Source organism: Linepithema humile, chromosome 4 (assembly GCF_040581485.1).
Source record: "Linepithema humile isolate Giens D197 chromosome 4, Lhum_UNIL_v1.0, whole genome shotgun sequence".
NCBI lineage: Eukaryota > Metazoa > Arthropoda > Insecta > Hymenoptera > Formicidae > Linepithema > Linepithema humile.
In genome coordinates, this window is record NC_090131.1 from 7,887,507 (window position 1) to 7,908,664 (window position 21,158).

Consider the following 21,158-nt stretch of genomic DNA (forward strand, 5'->3'; position numbering starts at 1 on the left):
TAAAATAGCCCACCCGGTATATATATATATATATATATATATATATATATATATCTTTTGTAAATATATAATGTAATAAAAAGTGGTATAATAGGGCTACAGGCGAAGATCCACTTTAAAAAAAATCTAACGCGCTATTAGTGGCACCTCATGGGTAGCGTGGAAGACCACTATTAATTATTATTACTAAATAATTATTTATATATCTTTTTTCAGTTATTTATAAATTTTACGTGTTCTTCTTTAAATATATTCATATTTCTGTTAAATATAATCACATTAATAAATATATGTATCATTATGTATCATGAATAAACAAATAGTAAAAAAAAAAGTAAAAAAATCTACATAAATCTCTTTGACTTATTTCTTGTTAAATCAGGCCTCGGAATTATTTCATCTTTTCAGCCGATTCTCGTGGTATATGCTCCTTTCTCTCTTTCACCGCGCGCGCGGCAGCCGCTAGGGCTAGCGCCGCCGAGCGTTAGAGCAGTGCTTATCCGATAAATGTTGAGTTCTTCTTCCTTGATCATTAAAAGTTAAAAAAATTTATTAAAAATATTTTTTTTATTTTTAAATTTATTATGTGAAAATATTTCAATAGATTTCCACGTCACCCATGAGGTACTATTGCTATTGAGGAAAAAAATATTTTTAATAAATTTTTTTAACATTAATCGGATAGCGCCGCTCCTAACGCTCGGCGGCGCTGGCCCTAGCGTTTGCCGCGCGCGCGGTGAAGAGAGGAAAGGAGGCGTGTACCACGAGAATCGGCTGAAAAGATAAAATAATTCCGAAGCCTGTGTTAAATTATCAAATCTAAATGTGATCTATATAAGATGTACCATAAACTTGAAAAAAATCGGACACCACTCAGTCTCGAAACCTGATCTGCGTTGTGATAGACCAACTATTTTCCGTTAAGCCACTGCACATTATTAAGAATGAGATCGATGTTATCGTTACTTGTATTACATTTGCATAAGAGACTGAATTTCTTTCTACATTGAAATTATTATTTGAATCACTCTTTACGATTAATACTTTTTTTTTTTTGAAGAATCGAGAAAGAGAAAACATTTTTTAATACAGATCATATGTTAGTTATATAAAAATATGTATATTTTATTGTACATGGCATGTACTAAATATTACAAAAACATTATAAAAAGCATTTTTTAATATAAAAAATTTTTTATAATTATTTAATAAAAACTGATTTGTTATTGTTAATAAAAAAATTAAAAATAATTTTACAATTTTGCAATAAAAGCTTATTAAATATTATTTTTATATTAACATTATTTTAACATTATTTTATTATTAAACTTTATTTTAATTTATTAATTTGATTATATACAGTTGAAAAAAATGCAAAAAAAGGAAAAAAAAGTTGCAAAAAGTAGGTCTCGAATATGGGATCTTTAATATTCAAGCGATTCGCCTTACTCGATTAAAAAACGCTTGATTCTTTGTTGTACGCTGCTGTTGATCAAACAGTCTAACGCACGGCAAGGACGCGTGACGTAAATAGCTTCGCTTGTGGATATAACATGGACATGAACCATCTCAGAAAATAGACGTGACTTTTTAACCGATGCGGAAAATGGACGTGGCTATTTAGTTCCTAAGCCGGCCGGAAATGGACGTGCGTCACTAGCGTACGGCCTAGAGAAAGCGTCGTACGGAAAACGGCAGCGTGGCCTCTCTCAGGTTTCTCTCTGCTACCACATGTTCACGTGTATTTGTTCTATACTTTATGGATCGATTTAAAGAAATAAACGTGTGATTTTATCATATAAATATTACGTTACAAGATTTTTTTATACGTTGTTAAATTTTTACGCACGATCAGTTGGAGATTAAAATGGTAAGCTTTATATGCACCTGAAAACTTGTTTTTACTAAATACATATAGGTTAGACAACACAGTTTATTTATAGAATAAATATTGTTATTGCAGCCGAAAGGAAAAACAAAGAAGTTTATTGACAAGAAGAATGCTGTCACGTTTCATTTGGTTCATCGTTCACAAAAAGATCCATTAGTGGCAGATGAAACAGCACCTCAAAGAGTCCTCGTGCCAGTTGGGGACAAACAAGCAGCTAAATCAGAAAAGAAAACATTAGATAGGGAAAAACGCAAAGAAGAGCAGCAAAAATATGGAATATATTTTGATGATGACTACAATTATTTACAACATCTTCGAGATGTTAATACCTTGTCAGTTGAGTGGGAACGTGTCGAGAACACAAATTCACAAAAGGATGCTCCAAAAATCAGTTTACCTTCCTCTGTATTTGCTTCAAATGTCGAAGAGAAAGTTGGTATGCTTAATAAAGCTGCACCAGTTTCTGGACCACAATTGGATCTTGATCCAGATGTGGTCGCTGCAATGGATGATGATTTTAATTTTGATGATCCTGATAATCAGTTAGAAGATAATTTCATAGAATTAGCTAATGCTGAACATAGCGACAGCGATGGTTCTGACAGAGAATATGGTAAATTATTAAATTATGAACTACAATATTTGTATGTATATGATTTATATAATTTTATATTCTCAGAATATGAATTGAATGAATCGGCCAATGAATTTGATGTATCGGACATATCTTCTGATGGTCACATGGATTTATCTGATGAAGAGGCAGATGAAGTATGTAGCCTAAAGGGACCACAGTACACTTTTAAAGAGGAGGAAACAAAATCAAGATTTACAGAATATTCCATGAGCAGTAGTGTGATGAGAAGAAATGAACAACTTAGATTGCTAGATGATAAATTTGAAAAGGTTTATATTTCCTACATTTTTGTTGACATTATCCTGATATTATTGTATATATATATGCACTAATCTGTTGTTTGTAATTATGTAGATGTACTCTGTATATGATGAAAATGAAATTGGTGCTTTAGATTGCGATGAGATAGAAGGATATGTTGGACATGATTCAGATCTTATTTTACAATATGCTGAAGAATTTAAAAAGAAGCAGAATGAAGATGTAAGTATAATGCGAGAATACTATGAAAAGTATATTTATTCTTTCTTGTATTTACAGACGGAAAATATTGCAAAACTTATGACAGACAGAATGAAAATTGTGGAGAGAGAATGTTCCAGTTCAGAAGATGAAGATGTTCAAAACAGACTCGTTGTCGATGCTCGTACAAAAGATAGATGGGATTGCGAAAGTATTCTTAGTACATATAGTAATATTTACAATCATCCTAAGTTAATTCCAGAACCTTCTAAGGTAATAATATTATGGATATTATTAATATTATATTTTATATGAGCATATATTTTATTTTCGATTTATTTTTTATTTATTAAAGTTTTGTATCTGTCTGTTTCTTTTTAATTAGCATCCAAAAAAAATTGAAATTGACCAAAAAACTGGTATTCCAAAAAATGTATTAGGCAATACTGGAAAATTAACAGCTCAAGCGTTAGCACAATTTGATTTGGAAAATAATATACCAGAGAGTTCACAATCTGTAGCAGAAAGTAGAAGATCCACCTTAAGTATTTTAAGTATAAGACCCAAAGGTGAAACTTCAGAAGAAAAGAAAGAAAGAAAGAAATTACTCAAAGAATACAGAAAAGTATGCAGTTTTATTGAATGAGTAATTAACCAAATCAACAATATAAATTCAATTTTTATATATTAAATAATTTTTCAGGAAAGAAGGGTTGAACGAAAAGCAAATATTGAAGCGTTTAAAGAGGAAAAGAAACGTCAAGAGAAGATTAGATTGAACAATAGACAAAATGTTCAAGGGAAACGTATGGTATAAATTATTGGAAGAATAATTCTCCGATTTTTTTGTCACTGGAAATCTATCTTTACAGATTTAACAACTTCAACTTCTATATGTGTAAAAATATATATTATTGTATGTTCAAGATGTTACAGATGTATGTACAAATATTTTCTTAAATCAATTCTGTATATTAAAAAAATATATATGTCAAACATACATTATGTAATCACAATATTTGCCTATACCTTTGAAAATGAAAAAGAAAAAATATTTTAAAAGCAGCCTATCGAATCGGTTCAGTTTATCAATTCGCGCCAACAATGCGCCAACGATGCGCCAAAGATGGAAGATAGAGCAGCCACGTGAGAAAGCACGAGACACGGACCATCGTTAAAGGCGGGGCAAAGGGCGGAAGCGCCAAAGTCATATGATCGATTCATGATAGCTTGCCGTTCTCTACTCGTTCGTCGCAAAGATGGCTAGCCAGACGCAGGGTATTCAGCAGCTTCTGGCAGCTGAGAAACGCGCTGCGGAGAAAGTTTCGGATGCCAGGAAACGTGAGTATATTCGTCAACGAGTGGCACCGAAATATTTCACGAAAAAATATCCGCGACGTGGACGCGATGCACGACAACTCGCTGCGTGATCATGAGCTGTAACCTTTTGGCCGTGATAATCTTTTTCGAGACTGATACATGCGACAAATTTGTGATATTTTTCGAAATGATACGCGGGGCATGCAGAAAATGAGTTTTAATTTAAATATTTAATTAGATACGCAAAATTATGATGGTTCGCAATAGAAATGGTCTCGGCTAACCTTGACACATGATCTGTCAGCGTTCCTTCAATCGTTTTGCTTGAATTCATAGTTTAGTGACTGTTTGACAACTTTATTTAATAGAACTCTAATTTCTCTTCAATTTATTTCAAAGCTCTGTGCTATATTAGATATTTTCTCTCGACAATTGAGATTTAGGAACTGTTTCAAGTATACTAACATTATAATGAAATAAAGATAGAATCAAATAGATCAACAAAGCTTTATAAAAAATCTGGGACTATTATATTATGATTTTTCTTATACCTTTATAGGCAAAGCCCGTCGCCTAAAGCAGGCTAAAGAGGAAGCTCAGGATGAAATTGAGAAATATCGACAGGAACGAGAAAGACAGTTCCGTGAATTTGAAGCCAAGGTAACTATTGGTTTCCTTTGCTTTATGTTTTATGTAATTTTCATTCTTTGATTTAGTTTAAATTTAATCAATAATTTTATCATGTATTATCTATGTTATTGCAGCACATGGGCTCAAAAGAGGATGTAGCTGCACGCATTGAGGCAGATACACGAGTTAAGATAGAAGAAATGAATCAGACAGTTGCTACGCACAAAAATACAGTAAGTCTCTTGTATAATTTCTATTCATAGATAAAAGACAAATTAACATGCAAGAAAATTATTTTACTCTCTGTGTGATTTAGGTCATGCTTAAAATCTTGGACTTAGTATATGATATCAAGCCGGCACTGCACAACAATTATCACATTGAGGTCTAAGTCACAAGAGTTGCAACTAAGAACTATAAATATGATATATCTTACATTATAAATGTACATTAAATATTATTGTTCTCTTATACCATATCTTAACATGTATTTATCGTCGTTATATCGTATGACATGTTATATTTTATTGAAAAAACTGTGTACAATATAGTTGTAGCAGTGATACTCAAACTACTACTAGAATCTTAGTTTCGCAGTTGCTACACGACAATAAATGTAACTGTATTGTTATTAATGCTAGAGCTTTTCACCGGCACGTATTTGGACAGTTTGAGAATTGCTGTAAATGTAGTTGCATTGTAACAAAAGATAAAAAAAAAAACGAAAATAACGTGAATGTATTGAATAATGTATAATCGATCCGATGTGTCAAGGCCTAGACACATTGGAAAGATGTACATTTATTAAGATATAACTAAAGTGATATAGGGTGATGGTAACGAATTGTATGTCGTTAAATGTATGTCATTAGATGTCATTCCATGAATCTGTCGCATCGAGGACGTAAACCAAATTTTCTACAGCCTCTCGCGGTTCATAGACACGCTCCCAGTCGACAGTGAACCACGCGACGATGTAGTAACATTTAAATTTCTTTTATCTTTAATCAGGACCTTTCAAAGCCTGTTGAGATCTTGTGAAGTGAGTAGCATTGCCTCACATGTATTTCCTGTCTCTGTAAGCTGGTTAATTGTCTGTACAGTATTAGTGTTCAAAATACAAAAAGAACAAAACCCAAAACATCAGTCTTTTATTTTTTCAATGTTTCTATTATTAGACAGAATTGTACATATGCTTCTAATATTAATTTGAATAAGAGTGCCACTTGTTAAGAGATAAATAAATAAAAGAACATATGTTAAGCATAACATATTTTGAATGCTGCATTTGAAGACGAAATAGATATTGTAATAGGAATTCTATTGATATACTCTTCTTTTTTTTTCTTTTTTTTTTTTTTTTTTTTTTTTTTTTCTTTTTTTTTCGATTATGTAAGCATTTATGTTTTATCATATCAGGGGAAGTCTCAGTTGCGCACAGAATAAATCGAACACAGTAGGTAGAATGAATCGGACACAGTAGGAAATGAACACACGATGGTTGCAATCGGACACATCTCGTGTCTACGCGTAAAAATCATAAAAATAGTGCTTTGGATGCAAAACTAGGTCTATAATTATACGATTCCACATGGGTTTGCAACTTTCCGCACAAAGCAAGGTCTATCGTCCGATACTTCAAATGCAAAACTATACTCTGTCCAGCGAGAGAATATCCATGGTCTGTACTAGGAGAAGCATAGCCGGGCAAAGTGGGGAGAGTGTTAGCATTGGCAAGCTGCACGAGCAGTACTCCTGTGGAGTAGAGGGCTTTCTAAGCGTTCCATGAGGAGAAACCTGCGCCGAAACGGCCGAGTTTTCGTCCGATCCATGAATATTCTCTCACCGGATGGAGTATAGGTCCATAATTATACGGTTCCACATGTTTGCATACAGGTTTGCAACTTTCCGCGCAAAGCAAGGTCTATTTTCATCAGCCAGTGCTTTCGATGCGAAACAAAGTCTATAATTATACAGTTTATTCGGTTAACTTTTTTTGAAAAAAAGCAACAAGTCATTAGAAGTCATTAAAGTTTTTAAGATTAGAAAAACTGTCACGAAGCATGTGTCTGATTGCAACCACTATGTGTCCGTTTCCTACTGTGTCCGATTGACATTGTCCGATTCCAATCACCGATGTTCGTTTCTTATTGTGTCCGATTGGATCTGTGTCTGATTCATTCAACCTTTGCAACTGCGTAACCTGATACTCCTCCCCACATGATACCCCTCCCCCCCCCACTACTAAAAAAGAGCTGACGCCAGGAAATTTAATATCCCCCCACCACTCAGAAGTGCTGAATTTGCGTGTAACCTAATACCCCCTTTCCGCCCACCACCACTCAAAAGTGCTGAATTTACGTGTAACTTAATACCCCCTTCCCGCTCACCACCACTCAAAAGTGCTGAATTTGCGTGTAACCTGATACTCCCCTTTCTCCCACTACTAAAAAAAGTGCTGAATTTGTGTAATTTGATATTCCCTCTTCCCCCTCATAGCTCCTTAGTTAAAACTCTTCTAGCTATAAGTACTACTATCGTCGCTTATGATAATTTACTCGAAATAGTAAATACGGATTAAAATTTTGTCGCTCGTTGTGATTCATTGTTTTGTATGTGAATAAGTATGGCTTAGTAACGAATAGGTTCTTACAATTTCAGAATATAATTTACAAATTATTCGGACGATTTCAAGGGTGACGTACATACATGTACAGCTTCCCTTCGGGCTGCTTCCTGGCTGGCTGCAGACTGGTTGTCTGCTTGCTGACTGTTTCTTGAGGCTGAATTATATATATATATAACGTTTTCTTTCTTGTTTAAAAATATAACTTTTTCTTTCTCTTTTGTCTCGAGCTGAACGACTGGCTGATGATCTGACTTGTTACTGGCTAGTCCCTGTTGAAGAAGTGACTTTCTTGATCTCCGATAAACTGGACGCTGAGGCTCCGAAGAGTCGCCTTTTTATATGGCAAGAGATTTACCGAATTATTTAAAAATTACAGATATTCCTCAGTGATGATTATTACACCAAATCTTTTCTTTTCTTTTTAATGACTTTGACAAAGTCATGTGAACTAAAGGTATATTTGAAGTCTAAAGTTACGGTTATTATGATAATAGCAATTTCCAAAATCTCTGATGAATATTTGGCTGTTCGACTTTAGTAGATCATAAATAAAAAAAGAAAGTAACTTAAATTACAGTTAGTGTTATTAGTTAGGGATGACGTATATAATAAGTTAAGTTAGGTTAGGCTAGGTTGGGGCAATGACGACGCCATTGCGAAGGTTCAGGTTATCTCCTGACCCTTGGTCTTGGCCAGTTATCCCCGGTGTAGTTGGGGCTGCGTCTTGGGTTCCAAACCCAGACAAGGCCTCGACGGATAAGGTACATAAACGCTTTGTATCCTCGACGTGGCGCGCGATCGTGACGGTCGTGACTGCTGCGCTTCCTCGTGGCTTTACCGATCTCGTGGGTCCAAAGATATTGGCCCGTTGGTTGGTCCAAACTGCCAAAACACCTGGCGGGAGGCTCACGTTGCCAAACATCTTAAGCAACTCTCTTTTGAGCTCCGGACCTGGGCGGTGACGCGGGTTAAACCCGAATCCTCGTCGCAAGTCCCGAAGGCTTTCAAGCGGTGGTTGTTCAGCCGCTTGTCGCACTCTGAGGTGCGTGCCCAAGTTGCCAGGCTCGGTAGATCGCTGCCTGTTGGTGACAGCAGCGTATCCGCAAAGGCGCTTGGTGAGCACCGGCGGATTGTTGGAAAGCCGCCAGCCGAGATCGATTACGGATTGGCTGATGAAATTTATGAGTGGACGCGTGAATATGTTACCCAAAGGATTGATCTCCTCCGCGGAACTGTCTCCTTTGCCCCGAATGAAAACACTGCAAGTCTTAACTTGACAGCGGCAGACGGGGGTCGTTATCGAGAACTTCTCGATGACGCAATGCCGGTTATAGAAGATCTTATCGGCTCCGGTTGGGTTAGTTCCGATTTGTCCAGGGGTTCGCGTATAGTCGATGAAGCCATCGTCGAGACGGCGATCGAGAAGTGTCGTTCCGAGGAGTTCGCTCCTCGTGTGATTGCGATTAAAGAGAAGAGGTATAAGGCACGTGTCCTTACCCTCTTCCCTGCTTCCGCACTGCTTGCTGGTGACATCATTCGCAGGCAGCTTTGGCCTATTCTCGAAGATGAGAATTGGGCAGACATGGATCGACACCCGTCTACTAGCAAGTTTCAGCGGATGCTGAAGCTTGCTTGGGGTCGCCACGGCACATGTGTGTCGTCCGACCTCTCCAACGCGACTGATTACATACCCTACCTTTACGCGCAAGCGGCATGGAGGGGCATCTTCTCCGCTGTTTCGTGTCCCGAATGGGTCAACGATTATACGGACAAGATGTTTTCCCCCATGAGGTTGGATTATGGAGGCTTTGGGATAACATCTAAGAGGGGCATCCATATGGGCACCCCTCTCAGCTTCATGACCTTGTGCCTGTTGTACAAGTTTACCGTTGATAAAAGCGGGAATGCACACCAACCCCACTTGATACGTGGAGATGATCTCGTTGGTGTGTTTGGTCTATCGGCTGATCGGAATCAATCATCGGGATCTTGTTCTTCAGTCCCGTCGCCTCCGCATCCCACTTAAAGCCCCGCTGGGGCTGGGGGATGCGGGCTTCCCGGATAAGCAGGGGAGACATGTGCTTCGCGACGTTTGGCTGCGCAGAGTTGTTGGCTGCGCAGCCTCTAACCATTCCGCAGCAAAAGAATTCTGTCTGCGGGTCGCAAGGTTGGATGGAGTGGACGTAGGCTTTGCACGGATCTACATCGAATCCGTTAAATCCATTCCGCTCGGTAAGAGGGTCTGGACAACAGAGCCTACAGTCGGAGAAGATTATCTCTCCGCGCGACGGAAATTCTTCGCATCCACAGGCGCTCGTGAGACAAGCGCACTGCCAACCCAACTGCATATGTGGTACCGCACCTTCTCGGGTCTTAAGAAGGTCGGTTGGAGATGGATGTCTTCTGCAAAAAATCTGCAGAGACTGGAGTCGAGGATTAAAGATCTTCAAGGCGTTTATGTACCTGTAACACCTCCATGGGCTTCCCTCTTGGGGAAACCTGTGGAAAGTGCTGTAGATGGGGTTGCGTCTATATATCGCTAACTTCTTTCTACACGCTTCGCAATGTCATAGAGGCATTGCCCCCCCCCCCTCCCTCTCCTCAGCACATTGACAGGCAGACCGAGCTTGTTAACCATGGTAGGCAACTGGTCTAGAGGAAGGAAAATCTCGTCAAACAACCCGATGTAGGACACACTATTATTAAACCAAAAGTATGTGTCGCGACACCTTCGAAATTATCGAAACACTTCTTATTTTTTTGTTTCGCCGGAGCGGGTTTCTGGGGATGGTGTTAAGAAAAAGTAATTCCACTGGACTGGCTTAACTGTTTTATTCACGCACACACCTTACACACCGAACCGTGGCTAGAAGCCTCTAATGAGTAGTGGTCAGGCGGGGCTCGAAAATTGTGGTCTTCCCCTCCTAAGCCACGTAATGCCCGCGCGCTTGATCACATGGCTGCGAAACGTTTGTAAACAAATTTGTGATTGGTTTTATGTGTGTCCAATATACTTGCCGATTAGACGCAGCGTGATCACCGCCAAATTGTGCGAACATCTACCCGTGCCCGAACAGTATGGAAAACAATGTCGAACATGAAAGGTGACTTATTACTCCAGGGGTCTCAGACTCAGGGATTGGCGTTAGGAGGGTATAGTCCCTGCCCCCATTGTGTCGTTATCGTACGCAGAGCTAGCTGTCTCGTCGCCAGCGGCGAGGCAGCCGAAAAGACTACCGCTAAGGAGAGGTCTTCAAGGAAGTCCCTTAAGTCCACCGCTAGAGGGGCTGTGGTGAAGACGAGGCGCGTCGCAGAGGATAGAATCACCTTCGGTTCACGAGATGCACCTTTTCCTCTACATTCATGCGTACTGTCGCTCACAAGGGAAAAAGTACCGATCCAAATGGAAATAAAGGTCTTCCTGTGGGCATAATAGACATCAAGGACCACAGGATGGGAAGAGAAAGGTTTAACCTCTTTGTGGAGGACCTCTCCTTTGTGAGAATCCAGGGATGTTGGATGCCCTGGCCCCTTCGATGTGTCGAAGAGTGGATCGTCTCTAAGAATGGGGGCTATAACTCCCATTCTATGGAGAGCATCTCTTCTCCGGCTTCGGGCTGGGAGGAAGCTGCTTCGGAGTGATAGGAGCCTCTCTCGTACAAAAGTATCACGCTAAAATGATCTAAAACTGAAGACTTTACAAAACTTTTTATATTGTAAATAAAAATCGTTATTAAATTATTAAAAAAAATTTTTTTTTAAATTATTTCACGCAAAATACTTTAAGAAGTAACGGGAAAAAATGATTAAAAATAAAAGAAACATGTTTTTACTTAAAAAATATATATGATTATCTTATCTAACACAAAAGTAATCTTGACAATGCATTATACCTATGTGATTATACGCATCACATGTGATCTTTCACATCACTCTCGAGGTTCCATCAGGAGCTTTATTGTACCACCTTTCATTTTCCTTTATATATCTCCTTTATATAGATGTAGTGTCGTTTGTCGATATATTAGTTAAATTTTATTTACCTATAAATATGTTGACCACATATAGAGAGTGAATTTTTATTTTATTATAAAATGTAATAGATAAAATAAATCATTTATATATTATTATAATTAAACATTTTTGTATTGGTATAAATTAAAAGATATTATGTAATGGAAAGCGGACTTCCGGTTGAGACAGAGTAGAGAGAGAATGGGCGAAGAAAGACAGGCGGAAAAGTATAAGATTAAAAGAGCAAAAAAGGACGGACAAGCAAGAGAATAAGTGGAGAGTACGAGGAGGCAATAGGGAAGGTGAGAAAGTGAAGGTGAAGGGATTGAGAAAAGAGAATTAAAGTAATAAGAAGAGGAAAGTCGGCGATAAGAGAAGAGGTTAGGGAGTAGCAAGACGCAGGCGGGATAGAAAAGAGTAGAAAGGAAAGCCGAGAGATGGCGCCAACGATGGGGAAGCAGACAGTGAGTAGGAGCAAGAACAAGAGAGAGGAAAAGACGATGGAAAAATATGTCACGGGAGAAGATATGTGGAGGAAAGGATTGGAGAAAATAATAAGAGAGATAAAAGAAATAAGGAGAGAAATGAGAGAAGAGATGGAAAGAATGAAAGAACAAATAACAGAAGAGAAAAGAGAAAGGGAAGAGGAAAGAAAGAAAAAAAAAAGAGTGGAGAAATGAGAAACAATCACTGGAGAGGAGAATAGCAACAGTGGAATGGATAAATGAAAAAAAGGAGAGAGAGGAAAGAAGGAATAACATTGTAATAAAAGGTGTGAAATGGGAAAAGGAGAATTTAAAGCAGGAAGTAACAAAATTTTTAGAGGATAACCTAAAAGTGAAGGTAAAGATAAGTAAGACAAGAAAAATAAGACAATATGAAGGAAGAAATTTAGTGATGGCAGAGATAGAAAGCTGGGAGCAAAAAAGAGAGATCATGAATAAGAAGAAAGAGTTAAAGAAGGAAATAATAATAGAAGATGATTTGACAAGAAGAGAGCGGGAGATACAACAAAAATTAAGAGAAAAGGCAAGAGAGGAAAGAAAGAAAGGAGACAGCAAAGCAAAAATTGGATACAAGAAGATATACTTAAATGGAAAATGGTACAGATGGAATGAGAAGAAAGAAAAACTGGAAGAGGAAAGAAAAGGGAGAAAGGAATGAGAAAAGGAGAAACAGGAAGAAGAGAAGGAGGAAGATGGAGAAGGGGGCTTAAGAATATGTTTTTGGAATATAGCAGGATTATCAAATAAATGTGAAGAAACATGGGACTATCTGGAAGATTTTGATATAATAGGATTGACAGAAACATGAATGGAAGAGGAAAAATGGAAGAGGATCAGTAAGAAAGTGTTGAATAGATACGAATGGAATTGTATACCAGCAATAAAGGAGATAAAGGGAGGGAATATAAAGGGAAGAGCTAAAGGTGGAATCATAACAGCAATAAGGAAAGATTTGGAAGGAATTAAGGCAAAGAAAATAAATAAGGGAGCGATGGAGATTAGTTTTATATAGAATAAAAATAGATGGAGAATTGTTACAGTATACAGTCAAAATAATGAAGAAACAATGGACAATATAAGGAAAGAGATAGAAAAGGAAAAGGAAGGCTATCTGTTGTTAGGAGGAGATTTCAATGCGAGGACAGGAAAAGAAGGAGGACCGATAGGAGTGGGAAATGGAACAGAAAAAAAGGAAGAAGAGAAAAGAAGATCAAAAGACAAAGTGATAAATGGGGAAGGAAGAGTAATGTTAAATAAAATAAGAGAGAGAGGATGGATGATTCTAAATGGAAGTTTTGAGAAGGAAGGTAGATGGACATATATAAGAGAGTTGGGAACATCAATGATAAATTATGTGGTTTCGAATGAAAAGGCAATAGAAGAGGTAAAAAAATGGAGGAAGGTAATAGAACAGAGTCGGATCATGTACCGGTAGAAGTGGAATTGGAAGGTAAAGAAAAGAGGAAGAGGAGAAAAGATAATATGGTAAAGATTGAAAGAAGCATATATATGGTCAGAAGAAGGAGTAAAGTATTATCATGGAAAATGTAAGGGATGGGGATGCAAGAAGACGAAGAATGGAGAAATATGGAAGGAAATGGAAGAGAAAGTGAGAGATTCGATTATGAAAGTAGAGAGAAAAATAACACCATGGAAATTAGGAAAAAAGGAATGGCATAGCAAGGTTTGGAAAACAAAAAAGAGGGAGCTGAGAAAAGAACTGAGAAAATTAAAAAAAGGCATGATTGACAGAGGGGAATATGTGAAAAAAAGGAAGAAGTATAGGAAATAGTGTGAGGAAGAAAAGAGAAAGCATGCAGAGGAAGAAAAACAGAAAATAAAATTAATAAAAACAGAGGAAGAAGCGTGAAAATATATAAATAAATTTAGGAAGAAAAGAGAAGGAATAGATGAGAATATAGAGACGGAAATATGGAATGCTCATTTTATGGAATTATTAGGAGGAAAAAAAGAAAAAATGACTATGGAGGAGAAGAGAAGGGAAGAGGAAGAGATACAGAAGATAGAGGAGGAAAATGAAGAAATATCAAAGGAAGATGAAGAAATATCAAAGGAAGAGTTGATAAGGCAACTGAAGAAATTGAAGAAAGGTAAAGCACCAGGGGAGAATGGGATAGAGAACGAAGCGTGGAGATTGATGTCGGAGGAAGTAGGAGAGGTATTTTGGAGATTAATAAATAAAATATGGAAGGAGGGAGGAATCCCAGAAGAATGGAATAAAGGTCTAATTAGTCCAATATACAAAAAAAGAGAGAAAGGAGAGGCGAAAAACTACAAGGAAGTGACATTGATGGACACGGCATACAAGATCTACGCGAATATATTAAATGAGAGATTAAAGAAGGAAACAGAAAGGAAGCTGGGGGAAGGACAGTTTGGATTTAGAGAAGGAAGAGGAACGACAGACGCAATATACATTTTGAATCACATAGCAAATAGAGAATTAGTGAAGAAAAGAGGAAAGATATTTGCGTTTTTCGCGGATCTGAAAGCAGCGTTCGACAAAGTAGACAGGAGGAAATTAGGAGAGATACTGAAAAGGATAAAAATAAGAGAAAGACTAAGGAAAAGGATCATGGAAACTTACAAAGAGACGAAGAACATGGTAAAAGCAGGAAAAAGAAAATCGGAGGAGTTTTGGACAAGTACAGGAGTAAGGCAGGGATGTCCTATGAGCCCTACGCTATTTAATATATACATCATGGACCTGGAGGCAGAAATGAGGAAAGAACAGACGGGAGGGATTGTAGTAAGCAAGGAAAAGTTCTAGACGATCACGTACGCTGACGATATTGTTCTGGTTGCACAAAGTGAGCAGAACCTGAAAGAAATGATAAAAAGGTTTAAAAAATACTTGGAAAAGAAGGACCTAATATTGAGCCCAGAAAAATCGAAGGTGATGGTGTTTGAGAGAAGAAGAGGACGAGTAAAGAAAAGAGACTGGAGATGGGGAGAAGAATCCATAGAAGAAGTAAAGGAAATGAGGTATTTAAGATACATTATGCAAAAGAATGGAGGAGCAGAGAAACATATAATGGAAAGAATAAGAAGAGCAACGATAGCGATGAAAATGACATAGAGCATCGGAGAAAGAGTATTCAGGGATGATTATATAAGAAGAATGAAGATGTTTAACGCATTGGTAGGAAGCATAGCATTATATGGAGCAGAAATATGGGGCTGGAACAAGGAAGAAAGACTAGATAGGATAAAAAGAAAATATGTAAAGTGGATTCTTGGATTGGATAGAAGGACACCGAATTATATTCTGAAGGAAGAAACGAAGATGAGGGAATTAAGGATGGAAGCGATGATGAGAGCCATTAAGTATGAGGAAACGGTGAGGAAGACAGAAAAAAAGCTAGTAGTAGAATGTATAAAGGAACTAGAAAGAGAGAGCAGAAACAGAGAAGAAAGTAAATGGGAAAGACGGAGAAAGGAAGTGTTAGAGGAAGCGAGAATAAGTAACTTATGGAATTCCACGTGGAATGGAACGAAAAGAGAGAAAAGGAAGAGACGAAGAAGAAAGCGCGAGAAATAACGGAAAAAATAGCAAGAAAAGAAGAACAGGTGAGAAAAAAGAAAATAGAGGATTCAAAGTATAATGAGATATATAAAAACATAATGACAGAGGGAACACCATTATATTTGAAAGGAAAAAGAAACAAGAAAAAAAGGAATATGATAGCGAGATACAGATGTGGGAGCGAAACGAGAGGGAGTCAACACTGGTTGGAGGAGGTAGAAAAGAAATGTAGAATATGCGGAGAAGGAACAGAAAATATAGTACATATCTTGAAGGAATGCGAAGAGACAAAGGATGAAATGACAGTAGAAGAGTTTTTGAAAGAAGACGGAAGAGGAAGGGAAATGATGAAACGGATAGATAGAATAAGAGAAGAAAAGAGACGGAAGGAGAAAGGAAAGGAATCAGAAGGGAAGGAAAAAAAGGAAGGAAGTCAGAAAGACAAAGAAAAAGAAAGAAAAGACAGGGCAATCAGTTAAAATAAATAAATATATCAAGTAAAAGCTAAAGCCAAAGAATTGAATGTTCAAAGTTTAAAATTTAAAGTTTATTATTTAAGAGTTTATTAAAGAGTATATTTAAGAGTTTATTTCAGAATTGATTAAGAGTTGATTAAAAGTTGATTAAAAGTTGAGTTGATCTGCGAGAGTTTAGATTATAGATCCTTAGAATGGAGGATAGAATTCAACAGCAAAATTAGATTTAGATTTAGTTCAGACCCTGACGGAAAAATATCTACGAAAAAGTACGCTAAGCAACTTGCAACTACAAACAATTACGGAATACTATAACGATTTAAATTTTTTAGAATATAGTAGAAATGCGTAAATATTTGCACGAATTAGTTTGCCTTTTTACGCTCTATTATACATTTCTACGAAACGAGCGTAGAATTTCGTTGGTCTTTGAGAAAACTCTGCCGCTCTACGTCTTACCATGAATTTGTACGGAGTTGGCGTAGGATTTCTTTATTTTTCGAACAATCCACGCCGCTCTACATTGCTCTACATGTCACTACGAATAACTCAGAATGGGATGTAGTTTTTCTTAGTTTTTTTTAGTTATTCGGTAAAACTACGCCATACTGCGTTTTACTGCGATAAATTTTTTCAAATCACGCGAAGAATTTTTTCAATATGTTGAACAATCTACTGAATATATAATGAATATTCTGTAAGTTGCAATGCGCTTTACAATGTTTCGTAAGGAACAAGTGAAAGATTTCTTGATTTAGATTTGCAACGTCTGGATGCAAAATTTTTAAAAAACTACATGTTACACATATATATTTAATTATTTTTATTTATACATCATAACAAAATATTATTCTTCAAAGAATACGCATATAAAAAAAGATATTACTTAATATAACATCATATATTACTTAATATAATATCGTTCTACATTAATATATATATTAATCACCCAGGCATCCTCTTGGTATTTCGCTGATATAAGATTTACCACTTCTTTGCATTATAATGCATTGTCCTTTCAATGATTCCGGATAACATGAATATAATGGCCCATCTTGATTAGCGTAACATCTTTGAATATGATTCACCTTAACATGAGTTGATGTCAGATAAGGTTCATTTATGACCAATATTTGTCGGAAAAAAATGATTACTTTTTTATTCGCATTACCATCTTCGCTGTCAATATTAAAAGAACAAATATTAGTAATTGAACCTTTAAGACCATCATGAGTAACAATTACAGAATCGTTGGTTTTATGGGACCGATTGTATGATGTACTTGTAAATCTTATACCATTCACAATAACTTTTTTGTACGATAAACAATTACGAGGGAGCAATTCAAATAAGCAAGCACTTTTGACAGGTAGAAGAGTATGTTCTTTTCCTGAACCTAGCAACGTACAATTTTCTACTTTTAAATAAAATTTCAATTTTTTATTGACACATATTTCTTCGCAAAATTGTGTGTATCGCTCACCAATTATAATATTATTTTGAAAAACCGGAATTGACCTGTAAAAAACATACCGCCGTGCAATTTGAATAGCTACGCGATAAGGACTTGTTTTTATTTGCAAAAGCAATCTATTTTCGTTTTCAAAGAGAAAAGTGTTGGTTGTCCATAATGGTCCCCAATTTCTAATACTCGAGGGTATATGAAGAAGTAAATGAACGTTATATCTCATTGCATGCTCTCCAAAGAAACTCTGCACTTGTATGGCATATTTTAACAATAGCTCGTTAACTGTACTTATCATACTATGACTTATCGATTTTTGTAAACAAATGTGTATTGCAGTAACGAGAAGTGCCAAGTGCAATAAATATTTTTATGGCAATATACCTTTGAAGCAAATTAAACAATACCATATGAGCCAAGACCGCCATTCCGAGGCTTTCCAAAGACGACGTTCATCGATGCTTCTTGGCAGTCGAGTAATAACCGAGGGACAAACAATAGACTTTAAGCGTTTATTGATAATACGTATGCAATTTGGTGACCCAACATAATAGGGTTCGCCAACAGATGTAAGAAGAATCTCTGTGTGAAATTTGATGACACATAGTAATACCGAATGCATGTAATCCGGGACCATGCCTCTCACCAAATCAAAGTGTTGCAGATTCATAAGAACAGAGAGACCTTGAACACCTTTCGTGTTATCATTAGTCATCATGCTTTCTCGAATTGATGTATCGGTCCGATCCGGCGGTACATCAACTGATATCGGGTATTTTATGTAACCATTGACGCTTTTTGTCGGATGTTCGCAAAATGTGCAGCCATATAAACCGTTAAATTTTTTCATGCAAAGGAGACTGCATCGGGCAGCGGAATCGACACAGCAGCATATTGGTAAAACTTTTGTAATTATTTCTTGTTGTTTATAATACCATTTAATTCCTTTAGTTGCAAGTGCATTCGCGTCGGTAATAAATGGATTCAGAAATAAATTCATATTAGGCTGATTTTTATGTACCCATAATCCGACTAAAAGCATATTTTTACCTCGCAATTCCGGAGTCAATTCGTGGATCATGGCATATATAGGCCAAACCGACATTTTACTTGATTTACTGGGCTGACATCCATCAGTATTAAAAGTGTATGATAAATTCCATTTATTAGATAACGGTTGTCCCGAACGTTCCAGATTCGAATATACGGCGCCATCGTATATATCCGACATTACACCAATCTCTTTTGTTCGTTCAAACCGATACTGAATGTTTTTTATAATTGTTTGATCATTTAGTAAATTCTTGATTTGAACAGCAAAATCGAAAGTCACAAAATATGAGGCTGATTGCTCATTGAAGCTCGCCGAACAATTGTTACATGTAAATATTTCTTTTGACTTTAAATTTACACGAACGCCAAGGTACGTTTCGCAGTTCGTACAGAATATGTGATGCTTAAATGAAGTGTCTTGTATCGAAAAGTTTTTAAATAATTTATACTTTGAAGCCGGTAATACGTCTTTGTCGTATAACTTGTTTATCATAATTAAAATATCCAGTATGGCTGCCCAAGTGAGTGAATGTCGCTTCCCAATTTGTAGCGTCATCAGTATCGCTTCTCCTTTTGTTGTTGATGTACAATTGCATAGCTTTTCATTATAGTTGTTATCGCGTCGTCGATTTTTATCCGAAAAGTCCTCCTGTATAGAAAATGAAATATACATACAATATATTGTTATAATATTTGAATACAATTTTAAACGAGATTAGTGCAATGATTTAAAATTATGAAAATTGGGGAATTTGTAAAATTGTTCCTCGAAATTCTTATAATACCAAAAATTATCGTTATACACATTTGAAATGAAAAGACAGACTTTCGATAAAGTCTTCATGATAACTCGACGTTGAATATAAAAAGAATTAAAATACGTAAATTGAAAATAAAATATCATGAAGTTTTATAGTCTACTTATTTTTTTTACAAGGCTTAAAATGTAATATTTTAAATACAATGTATGTAATTTTTTAGCAAAAATGCGTTTTGTACACAATAACACTCCGATTCCAACTAAGAGACATAATGTTCGTAAAATCGATCAATTTTCTAAATTTATCACTTTCAACAATTACTGAAATGAGAATAAATGAGTTACAAACTCTATCTAACTAACTAAGTTGGCATTCCATAAATTAATAAAAAGTATCATTGAAAAATAAATAAAAAAATGAAATAAAAAGAGGTTAAAGCTTAATTAGACATAAAATCCTCCACATATAATGCTGCATGTAGTATATACGAAGCATATAAATACATAAAAGTTTTACAATTTATATTTGAACGAAACTTTATAAAGATTTCTACATTATCGTTATTTTACTAACTTTCTACACCGTTAGAAATTTCTGTTGTGAAATTACAATAGTGTTGAAAAAAAACTTTTAACACTATTGTAATTTTACGTAATACACGTTGTGATTATTTATAACAGTTTTATTGAAATATAAATTGTGCAAACTTTATTTTGAACACATTTTGACAAGAGTGTACACATATTTTGCACAATGTGGAAGCCTTTGTATATAATTACTTACATTATTCGGTACATTGCAATTGGCATCTTCGGTTGAATCTTCGATATCGTTATCAGATAATTCTTCGTTCAACAATCTATCAACCTCGATATTGTTATCATATAATTCTTCATTCGGCAATCCATCACTCTCGATATTATAATTCAATTCGTCCAAATCAGGTGTAGTCTGCATCCATAAGTTATATTTACAATGTTATTCAATATATAATTAATGTTTCGAAAACACTATAGGCAACATTGTCAAAATTGAATATCATTATTGTTGGCAAGACAAATTGTAAATTTTACAATTTATAAGTACTTACACACACACACACATTCGATCACGATTGGCATTTAATTCCGCAGCTGTGATTGCACCTTCGTCAAAAGATAATTGTTGATCGTATAATCCGCCATCCTCGATATCATAATTCAAGTCATCCAATAAGTTTGCAGATCCTGTATGTATATAAAAATGTAAATGATAAAGAGGATGATTGAACAAGTGCAAAATCCATAAAAAAAATGTTAATTAAATAGTTTGTAACGCAGTTTTGATAAAAAAGTAGCCTTCAATGATATTTATTTCGAAAAGCTAAGTGCTCACCTGCATTTATTTCAATTATTTCACTTTTACTGACCTGTTCTCGTTTTCGTTTCCGATATGCCGTTGTTCGTGGAACATTTTGAGTGGAACCCGGATATAAATATCGTTGATAAGACATTTTTATCTCGGTTTTTTTATGAACCGTATATCTATAAATATATATATATATATATATATATATGAATGCACTTTAAAAATATATACATAACCTATATAGATCACACGCAAAATTCGTATCACGCACCACACCATCATGCACTGACAGGCTGGCAGCCACTGCGATCTGCGATCTCGCGTGATTTTTCTAGCGCGTCGGCTTGCGTCAATTGTTTGCTGCGCTTAACGTTCACGGCGCATGAAGATTAGCCATAATTGGCCAATAGCGATTAGCTG

General features: G+C 36.1%; 3 protein-coding genes across 3 annotated transcripts; 2 read left to right on the forward strand and 1 right to left on the reverse strand.

Annotated features, from left to right (window-relative positions):
• The first annotated feature begins 1,723 nt into the window (after positions 1 to 1,723).
• LTV1 (LTV1 ribosome biogenesis factor) lies at positions 1,724 to 3,990 on the forward strand. Its single transcript, XM_012359014.2, has 7 exons — positions 1,724 to 1,870; positions 1,964 to 2,504; positions 2,571 to 2,797; positions 2,883 to 3,011; positions 3,069 to 3,263; positions 3,376 to 3,615; positions 3,694 to 3,990. The coding sequence occupies exons 1-7, from the start codon at positions 1,868 to 1,870 to the stop codon at positions 3,805 to 3,807; spliced, it is 1,449 nt and encodes a 482-aa protein (XP_012214437.1). The 5' UTR covers positions 1,724 to 1,867; the 3' UTR covers positions 3,808 to 3,990.
• A 168-nt stretch (positions 3,991 to 4,158) lies between these two features.
• On the forward strand, positions 4,159 to 6,081 carry Vha13 (V-type proton ATPase subunit Vha13). The gene is made up of 4 exons (XM_012359015.2): positions 4,159 to 4,331; positions 4,870 to 4,970; positions 5,075 to 5,173; positions 5,257 to 6,081. The coding sequence occupies exons 1-4, from the start codon at positions 4,250 to 4,252 to the stop codon at positions 5,329 to 5,331; spliced, it is 357 nt and encodes a 118-aa protein (XP_012214438.1). The 5' UTR covers positions 4,159 to 4,249; the 3' UTR covers positions 5,332 to 6,081.
• An 11,866-nt stretch (positions 6,082 to 17,947) lies between these two features.
• Positions 17,948 to 21,152, reverse strand: LOC136999641 (uncharacterized). Its single transcript, XM_067354069.1, has 5 exons — positions 21,010 to 21,152; positions 20,766 to 20,914; positions 20,484 to 20,617; positions 20,175 to 20,342; positions 17,948 to 19,279 (listed from the first exon to the last, which is right to left on the reverse strand). Exons 2-5 carry the CDS (start codon positions 20,881 to 20,883, stop codon positions 17,948 to 17,950), a joined length of 1,752 nt encoding a protein of 583 aa, XP_067210170.1. The 5' UTR covers positions 20,884 to 20,914; positions 21,010 to 21,152.
• Positions 21,153 to 21,158: the final 6 nt, after the last annotated feature.